Below are 10,560 nucleotides of genomic sequence, written 5' to 3'. Positions count from 1 at the left end.
ATGAGTTTTAGGGTTTCTAGGTTTAATTGAGAATCTACTTTGATTTAATTTAGGAACTTTCATATGATTAAATGGTTTTTACTATCAATTGAGAATTTACTTTGGTTGGTAGTAATAATTTCAACTAAAATCAATTGAGAATTTACTTTGATTGATTAACTTTTAATTTGGTTAAGAGATTTAACAATAGACATTATTAAACACAATAAACTTGATTGAGAATGTACTTTGGTTGAATTTACTGTGAATAATCTANAAANNTCTTGCATTTGATTGAGAATGTACTTTGATTAACTGCATGATCGCCATCAAATTAATTAAGAATGTACTTTAATTAATTTGAAACTTAAACAATAATCAATTGAACAATGATCTGTGAATAACCGATGACGAATCTATTTTGGAAAAGCAGTGGAATTAGCCTGTTTCCTCATAATTGTTTTTAAGTTTTCTATTTGTTTTACAACAATCTTTATACATCCTCACTTTTGTTCCTAAGCATTGCGTAGCATTCATAAGTTTCAGATATTCAAAAGCAATTCCGTGTTCGTTGGGAGACGACTTAGGGTTACTTTAGCCCTATCTACTTTCTTGAATACTACTAGGCAATACTGAAGTTGCCTTGAAAAGTAGTATTAATTTGATAACTTCAACGACAGCTTATCACTGGGTCTTCTAGTTTAGAACTTAATCTCACAATTTCATTCTTTTGATATTTTAACAATGGACATCTATTAATCCTTTTTAATCACTTGCTAAAACGACACGTTTCACTCACAACACTACCACGTTTCGCCTCACAGTAAAACATTTAACACGTCATCCAACCACCTGTGCACAATTTTAACACCGTTAATGATTTTTAACGACAAGAGCTGAATTGCTTCAAATTAGCAGTTCTGAGGACTCAATTGGGGAAGTTTAAAAGAAAGGGACCAAAATGGGAGGACCGAACGAAAATAGGGACAACTAAAGGATTTAAACCTTATTTTTACTATTAATTTGTATTAATTTAAATTTAAGTTTTAACTTTCATTTACTTATCCATTGATTTTACTTTGATATATGTTTTAATTTTGAATTTAAGTTTTAATTTGGATTTTTTCATTTAAAAAATTATAAAATATTTTTTTTTAAATATTCGTGGATTGAAAACGAATATCCAACAAGTATCCACTGAAAAAAATCCACAGGTTTTTTTAAAGCAAGTATCCAACAGATAACAGATATAATTTTATCCAATGGATCAGATTGCGAGTAAACATTATCCATGTCTAACCCCACCTGTTGCCATCCTAGTTGTACACATTAATTATATATATTCCGTGCCGCCATACATATATAATAGATATGAAACTTCAACTACTCAACGTGAAAATAAAGACAAGTCTTAATATAATAATTTGCTTAGCAATGAATGTTAGAAATCACGTTTACAGCTATGTTACAATGATTATTAACATTATCATGCATGCCTACAGGTATGCCCATTTAAAATTAAAATACTAAACTAAAAATTTAAAAGTCAAATCGTTATGTCGTGTAATGGGTTGAATATATAACAATAGATATACACGAATTAACTTCTTTGCATGTACAAACTATTAGTAGCCCGTTTAAAAGCTAATTAACATTGATAGAAAAAAAGAAAAGAAAAGAAAATTGGAATTCCGGCCTGAAAAGTTATATATCTGTGCACTAATTCTTTGGAAATTCCAGAAAATACATTTTTAAACAAAATTGAGCTCCATTCTAGAAACACAAGTACATGTCATCTTTCTGCATTCGTTTCTCATAATGTGCTGAACTTCAAACAAAATCATGTATTGTCATAAGGCATCGCAATACCATTTCACATGGCCTCTAATTCCTGAGTATCGGAAGATTTCTTGATAAAGTTGAGACGAGTTTGTTTGGTACGTTTGCAAGGAGCTACAAAAAGTGAAAAAGTAAACGGGGTCAACCATCATGAATCTTTGGTTCTTAACCAATAAGAAGAAAATCCAAGAATTGTTTCAATACCTTCTGTCTTGTTTTGTTGATTGGATGCAACCACTGAAGATTTCCACTTTTCATAATCACATGTTTCCATTTGCTTGCGTTTTTTATAACATGAAAGCTGTATAAACACAAATGTTAGTTGAATTACAGTCAAAATAAAATTTGGAAACCACATCCTACGGAAAATATCCAAAAGTACTAAATGCACCTTCAAGACAGCACAATGATGAGAAAAAAAGAGCAATAAAGGGATTAAAACGCATGGGATTAAAACGCATGGGTCACTTAATTGTGACCCTCATCACTTTTTAAGGCCACAGTTATCCCTCAACAAGTCATTTGCCAAATTAAAATCATTATAATTTGATGGAAAAACTAACAAAGACTCTTTGCTGAATAGAGAGCACACCATACAATCTTAAACTGGAGGAGACATTGACCTTATTAAGGTTGCGGAGAACCAGCAAGTATTATCTATCCTAAGAAAACCACAAGAAAGCGAACGTGAAGAAAGGTAAGCCTTTGGCGGGTATTTCAATATCCAAGTCTGATTTAACTCTAACCCTGTACGCTCCATGTAACACACCTAACTTATTTACCCGGCTAGTCCTGTGAAATACACCATGTATCGACTATGCAATAGCAAGTGAAGAAAGAGTTAAGAAATCTCCCGTCAGATGTTGGTTTTAAACTAGAAAGGACGTTGGAAACAATTAGTCAATTACCCAAGTTAGGATTCTGCAAATACGTTTGTAAATTATAGTTAACGGAACTTTCAAACAAAAGGAGAACCTAATCGAAGTCTAGAAAGATGTAGTCTTTTTAATACTGCAACACAATCACAGTAAAAAGACAGTCACAATAGAAAGGCATTATGAATGTGTTGCGTCAACATTGAAGAAAATTGAGAAAGCCGAGCTTCAAACAATGAGCGTTGAAAAAAAAAGGTTGAGCTACATATGAAAGAATTGTATACAAAGCACAACTTGAAATTTTATTCATAATTTAAAAGCAACAAATTAACTTCATAAACAACAGTATACTTATGCAACGCCTGTTTGAATGTCTGTAAAACATTAGGGTTAAAAACCTTTTCACAAGGAAACCAAAAATGTCTGTAAATTACAAAAAGAAGCTAAACATTAGTACCTCAGGACCATCATCGGAAAAATAACCTCCATCCTCGGCTTTCCTTTTACTTGGCAACACGTCAAGCAAATCTGAAAAACAGTGAGATACAAAAACAAACGTTCAATGCAAAATAAATATTAAAACAATGAACAGAATAGCTCACCTTTAAGAATGCATTACGATCAACTTCCAAATGGGGAAAGGTGCATACCTCTATTTGATTGCACTTCCCTAGCATCCTTTTTTTCCTTTGCAACCCCAAACACGTCATGACACAAATCCTTCATAGTAACAGAAACCTACAGCAGGCCATTCACACACCGTTCAAAATTAATAACACCACTCAATTAGAAATACAATAAAATAATCGCATTCAACATTCACTAGACATACAGCCACTTACACTAGAAAACTCGGATTCAGATGTACCACAAAGCTCAATTAACTTCAGCTTGTCCACTTTGAGCTGCAAAACAAACACAACCCCTACCACAACTTAAACCAGAGCAAAACAAATAGTTCATGACATTCCTCACATTCCTTCATATTGAAGAAAATTAAAGACAAATACACTTGCTGCAGACTCAATTGTGGCTATTGTACTATTAAACAGTAAGCTTGCAACAGTAATGGCGGTCGCAAAACCGTTTTGAAATGGACTTACACACCAAAGTTACCTAATAATATTAAAATTCCTACACAATCAACATCTTTTTGATACCCACCTATAGCTATGTAATATCCAAATAAGTTCTTTAATGGTACCTTGTGTTTTTTAGCACATAGATAAAAAGCAACAGCGGTGAACACCGGACGCGTGAAATCAGCACTTGCACGACGAGAAGCCGGCAAAGACGAAAGAAAACGATCCTTATACCTTCACGAAAATAACACAAAGTTCAGCAACACATGAAGTTTCAACACCGTTTTAGCATTTAATCAAACACGTGGCAGATAACTCACAGTTTGAGACCGTCGCGAACGAAAGGAATAATACGAACGCAACCAAACTGAATCGCCAATTCCCTCACATCTATCTTCATCCTAAAAGCACCAAGCAAACACTTATTGAATAAAAAGCTTTAAAAAACTGAAAGCTGAAAGAAGAAAAAGGAAAAGGAAACGAACTTGACGCCAAGGCCGTTGTGGAGAGAATTGTAGGATCTGATGTAAGCTTTTTCGGACATTCCGCTTAGCCTCACCGCAGAGGATCGGTCGAAGAGAACGCCGAGCCTTGTGGCCGCGATTTCCAAGCAAATAAGAGATTTAGCAACCTCGCCCTGAGAAAACCAGACAAAGAGCTTCGGAATCGAATCGAACGGAATTCAATAAAACAGGGCAGAAGAAAGAGATGAGTACATACGACTCCGATGACGGAGGAATCGAACTGGACATCGCAGAGGCGACGGATCTCGGCGGCTTTTCGGACGACGAGTTTGGAATCGGAGAGATCGAGTTTCTTGGCCAGCTCTGAAATGTCCATTTTAGGCTTGGATCCCAAACGCGACGCTAACTCCGGTTTCTTGTTCGCATTTTGAAGGGATTAGAGAGTGGAAAATGGCGGGAATAGAAGGAGAACGTGGACCGGAATCCAAATAGATTGATATCGCCATTTGAATATTCGCGCTCGCGCGCGCGCGTACAGTTTGCCGGGAAATTTTCGTTTGGCGCCCTCTGCTGCCGAAATCATTCTTCATTGGAAATCTTTACGAAAACTTTATTTTAGAAAATAATAATGATATTTATATATACAGTATTGATTAATTCATTACTATTGTTCAAAATATAGGTTTTAAAAGGTAAAACATGTATCACATAACATTCAAATATTCATTATTTTCATTTAAATGTCATTGTTCTTTATTAATAAAACAGCATTGTATAATTATAGTAATTAAAGCTCTTACAACAACTATATATCAAAACACTGATCAAACATATTCAAGAGATCCTTTTAATCCTCACACTCAGATTCCTTTACTTTGTTACAACTCAATTTTTTGAAAACTCCATAATTTCTTGTTCCTAAACCTAAAATTTTGTCTCGTATTTTGTTAGTACATACTACACACTCACACATTATGAAGTTCACATTCAAATTATAAAAGTATATGGCTATACTGTTTATTTTCTAATTAAAATACACAATACTTAATAAATAATATATTTACTTATTCTTTCAGATATAAATTAAATATAATAATTTTTTATATTCATAAATTCGTTAATATCTCATTACATTTAAAATATAATATTTTTTATTGATTTAATTCTTTAAATGATGTATGAGGTAATTTAGTTTATATAATTTAAAGAGTTATATAATATAATTTAAAAACATGCATCAAAATTTAAAGAATTGAATTCTTCCGTATTTACCTTATACATTATTTTATTTTTATTTAATTTTAAAAGTAATTGTATGAAAGGCCAACAAAAGTGTCTGCAAACATGAAATATGTACTTAAAACAAGCGTGTCAACGGTTATTTAATGAGATATGGTTCCTTTAAATGCAACCTTGACACTTATTGGTGTTGGAATGGTTCTCTATCATTTCTCTGTTAAAAGATATCATTTCTCTGTTAAAAGATAAAGTAATTATGAGATCAAAACTTTTGTATAAAACATCAATGCCAATGCAAATATTTTTGTAATTAGTTAAATGTAATGGAAGCTATTGTTAATAAAATATAAAAATATTATTAAATACTTTTAATATTCCTTGTAATATTAATATTTTTTTAAAAATAATCTATATTAGGCTAGTAAATATGGTTGTAGTCTTGAATTATGTTCATAATTTTGTATATAATTTATCAATTATTAGAGTATAATTACATAATAATATTTTTCATGGTATAAAGAGTCTAAAAAATTGTGTATTTTTTTAACCATTTTTTTTCTCTATTGTGTCCCTATTTATTAGTCATGTTTAGTACGAAAGAATTATTTTCTTTTTACTTTTGTTGCCTCCAATATAAAAAAAACCATACAATATAGAATGTGGGCTAAATTTTTAAAAGTACATTCCCAATTTTGTAAGCCAATTTTATAAGGTCATTCATCATATCATTACAAGAAAGCAATTGAAAATTGTTGTGGAAAAAGAATTGGGATGATGTAGACTTGAAGAAGTATAAATCAACTAAGAAGAATCGTTCATAGTTTAACACAAGATATTGATCCAATCTGAATCTAAGATGAGTGATTAAGTTCTTCTTCTTGTGGTTGGCATTATAATTCCTCTAAAAATGGATGAATTAGATTTTATCTCCAAGTTTATAAGCAACCTATGGACAATGGTCTGTCTCGTATAGCCAGTTTTTTATTAGCATCGACACCCATGAATATTGAACAAGGCTTTGCATTACATGAGGACAACTTACTCAACCTATGATGGATGTTAATGGGGTTGTCAATGATTACAACCATTCAAAGCATTTTTCACTTATTATTCAAATGGTAACTAAACTCATTAATGAATACAAAGGAGTAGGAGCATTAATCAAATAAAACAACTTTCTTCCCCTTTCTTTCAAGCGCATACTTATTCACACTAAGCATATTTGATTAAGATGACAATTACGAGTTTTAATATAGCAATGATTGTGACGACATCAAAGAATGTTGGTAAGAATTTTCTATTATGAAAATTTCTCACACAATCGAGGTGGAAAAAAGGCTAGAAATTATAACACATTGATAAGTATGATAATTACTTATTATTCACACTTATTATAACTTTTTATTTGTCTTTATATCATGTGTTCTGTGTTAATTCCATGAAAAAAAGTAGAATTTATATTCTTCAAAGATATATTTAATTATCTTTATGTTGATTATTTTTTAGGGAAATGGAAGATTGGAGAAGAATTAGGAGTACCTATACCAAGAGTTCCTTGCGCAACCATTAACTCTTATGTTGATTACTTAATCCATCTTTCATTAATCTTGTCTTTTGTCTTTATTATTCATGTGCATTATGGAATATATATGTTTTTGGGGTGGTGTCTAATTAATGGAAAAATGTTTTGGAACCTAAACATGAATAAAACAACAAGAGGTTTGGTTTTAGACAAAGACCAAAGCTCTTGGTCATGCTATACATATATTCTTAATGCAAATCTTGAGTTTAAATATCTAAGCGATTAGTATTTTCACATAAAGATTTTGAACTTGTCTATAAGGGATTAGGGCTTGTATGCTTATGATGTGAATGCTTAAGTATGTTAGAGATATATTGTGTAGATGATTGCATAGAGTTTGGTTCATGAAATCAAACCTCAGTGAGTCTTTGCCATAATCATGTTATAACTTTCACATTTAGTAATTTTATATGCTTTAAACTTGCTTCGAACCAATCAATGTTCATATTCACCATTTAAATTGGTAAGTAATCACAATTAGCAAAAGAATAGAAAATCCCTTGGAAAAATGATACTTTTACTTACCATTTTTACTATGTATACAATTTGGTATACTTTTCAAAGAGTTAACAAGTTTTTGGCATCATTGTTGGGATTTGTTTGTTGTTTAATCAAATTGTGTGTTATTTATTGGTTTAGGGTTATTTTATTCCTTCATTAATTCATTATTTACTTTTATTTCTGTATATTCAAACTGTGTATATATTCACCTTTACCCATTCAACTTGATTTTTCTAATAATTATTGTTTTTCATAAAAAGCATAAGTTGAGTTGATAACCTACTCTTTCATCCTAAAATTGAAAGAATGACTTGGAGGAACAATAACAGAAGAATAAGCCAAAACATGAGAAGCTAGAGAAACAACTTATATTCCTGATTCATCTCTCATCTCTTCATTTGATCATGAAAAGGAAAATATAGTTGCGAATCCTAATGGTGAAGGTGAAGGGACAACTAGACGCACTTTGGCAGATTATGCTACCGTCATAAGGCCTCTCAATTTCAATAGTATTGCTTGGCCAATGGTGAATGCCACCAATATGGAGATGGAGCCTACTCTCATCCAATTAGTGAAAAACAACCAATTTAATGGATTGTCTCATGAAAATCTATATACTCAATTGGCCACATTCTTGGAGATATGCAATATGAAGATCCACCAAGTGTTTGTTGAGGTTAATACTTACTTAGCCACATTCTTGGAGATATGCAATACAATGAAGATTCAGTGTGCTTGATGAGGTTATTTAGCTTAGTCTATTTCCTTTCTCATTGTATGACAATGCCAAAGTGTTGTCAAATTCATTCTCAGATAATAGCTTAACCGTGTAGGAGGATGTGGTTGCCAAGTTCTTAAACAAAAACTTCCTCCAATTCAAGGTCAATAAGGGAAAGCAATAAATATTTTCGTTCCAACAAGATGGTGATGAAACCTTGACCCAAGCTTGGGATAGGTCCAAGGGATTGCTCAGATTAACACCTACTCATGATTTTGATGAGGTTATAATCCTTAACCTACTTTTAGGAGGGCTTAGATCTCAAACTAAGTTGATGTTGATGCCTTGGCTAGAGGAAATATCAAGTGGAAGACATGTTAACAAAAGAAGAAGATGGACATATTGCTTAAATAAAGAGTTTTGATGATGATGAATCATGGAGAAATGTTAAAGATTTAAAGAATGCTTGGATTCAAGAGATACATTAAAGACTTAATAATTTAGTTGTTGAAGTTTTGTAATTTGTGTATTTTATTTAAATTAGTAGGATTAAGAGTCAATAGACAAAACCCAAGCAATAGAGCACTCAAGAAAAGTTTTATTTTTCATAAAATCCTTTGTGAGAATGTCAATGATAATGGTCTAAAAACCGCTATTTTCATACTTGAAATTCATATCAAAACACACCCTTTATGACTTAGAATTAGCTTGGAATCATGTAAAATGCTTAAGTTAGAGAGAAAGAGAGTCAAAGTGGGTTTTCTAGGTTTTATGCTTGGTTTTCCCTTGTTTTGACATGAATTATCAGGGTTTGATGAAGGAAGAGAAATGTTGGATGCAAAAGAAGGTGGAAGAATGGAGTAAAGTTGAACCGCAACTTCCGTTGGGTTGTGAAACCACCGCCAGGCGGTGTGACCTTCAATGTATACACTGCCACGCGATTAAAGGCCACCACCAAGGGGTGAAGCTGGAACCATAGTTACCGCCAGGCGCTCACTGCCGGGCGGTTGACTCGGTAGAGGAATGAAAAGAGACCGCTCAAGCTGCAACGTTGAGGGGTAGAGATTGCCGTAACTACCGTCGGGCAACCACTGCTGGGCGGTGTACTTATGGGCTTAGGCCAAAATTTTGTTATTTCTCTGAATTATAAATAGGTCCCAGACGAACCAGAGGGGGCATCTTTTGGCAGAAAGACGAAATAACACTCTCTACATACCTTGGAGGAGTATTTTGGATGCGAAAGCTCCAATCTATCAAGTCTAGGGTTAATTCTTTCATATTTTCCATTCTTTTCATCTAGATTCACCATGACAATGNTGAACTAAAACCCTTTGTTGTTGGGGAACGATGTAATCCTTTTGAAACTCTCTTGTATCGAAATTCTTATTTTATTCATATGCTCTTATTATCAATAGTTTAAGTTTACTTCTTTGTACTCTTAGCTTGCATTGTTTAACTCATTCAATGTCATGATCATTGATTTTGTCGATATGGACACATACGGGGAAATCTAGACACGAGGGGAATTCTCTTGATTATGCAATATTACCTAGGAATAGAAATAGGACGGTTAATTGCTTTAAGCTTCTGTGCACTGAAATGCATGACTGATTGCTAGGGAGACTAGACATAGTAAACTAGTAATTGGGATTAGACTCTCTTCGCTGAGACATCGAGTTTAGAGTAATTTAGAAATTTAACTTTAACATTGATAGTAAAGTTAAATTTAATAAGAATACTAAATACTTGAGAGTGGATTAGGATGAAACCGTAAACCCCAACAACATCTGCATTAAGATATAAAGTTTAAGACAACTAATACATCAGGCTCCTTCCCTATATACAAGCCCCACTAGGCATCTTGTTCCAAGTCTAGGTTTCACAAGATTCTTCCCAAAACCTAATGAACAACGAATCAAGCTATCCACGTCCTTATTTCAGCAAGCATTAAAAATAGAAATAAGAAACTAGCATTTAAAGGAATAAACATGTAAATAATCAAAGCATTTATAAGGTACATTAAGGTTTAAAGGCTACAACTATCCCCAAAAAGATGGTTTTGGCTCTGCATTTCCATGGAGAGCCTCAAGCCTACAAAACGGAAGATGAAAGAAAGAAACACAAGAGAAAGAAAAGGTTGTTTCCACAAGCCCCAAATAGCCTCCATGAGCTCTTGCGGCGAAGTAGCACCTCCAAACCACCAAAGACCTAACTCCCTTCGAGTTTCAAGAAGATATAGGGTTTCACTTGCCACATTAGCACACATGTCACTCAATGCATG

At 32.9% G+C, this 10,560-nt stretch overlaps 1 protein-coding gene across 1 annotated transcript; it reads right to left on the bottom strand.

Annotated features, from left to right (window-relative positions):
- Positions 1–1,668: 1,668 nt before the first annotated feature.
- On the bottom strand, positions 1,669–4,792 carry LOC106777067 (origin of replication complex subunit 6). The gene is made up of 9 exons (XM_014664576.2): positions 4,496–4,792; positions 4,261–4,412; positions 4,096–4,176; positions 3,898–4,009; positions 3,536–3,598; positions 3,344–3,431; positions 3,151–3,221; positions 2,023–2,119; positions 1,669–1,932 (listed from the first exon to the last, which is right to left on the bottom strand). The coding sequence occupies exons 1-9, from the start codon at positions 4,613–4,615 to the stop codon at positions 1,853–1,855; spliced, it is 864 nt and encodes a 287-aa protein (XP_014520062.1). The 5' UTR covers positions 4,616–4,792; the 3' UTR covers positions 1,669–1,852.
- Positions 4,793–10,560: the final 5,768 nt, after the last annotated feature.

The sequence above is a fragment of the Vigna radiata genome, chromosome 11 (genome assembly GCF_000741045.1).
Source record: "Vigna radiata var. radiata cultivar VC1973A chromosome 11, Vradiata_ver6, whole genome shotgun sequence".
Classification (NCBI taxonomy): Eukaryota; Viridiplantae; Streptophyta; class Magnoliopsida; order Fabales; family Fabaceae; genus Vigna; species Vigna radiata.
This window is presented reverse-complemented; position numbering and strand designations above follow the sequence as displayed.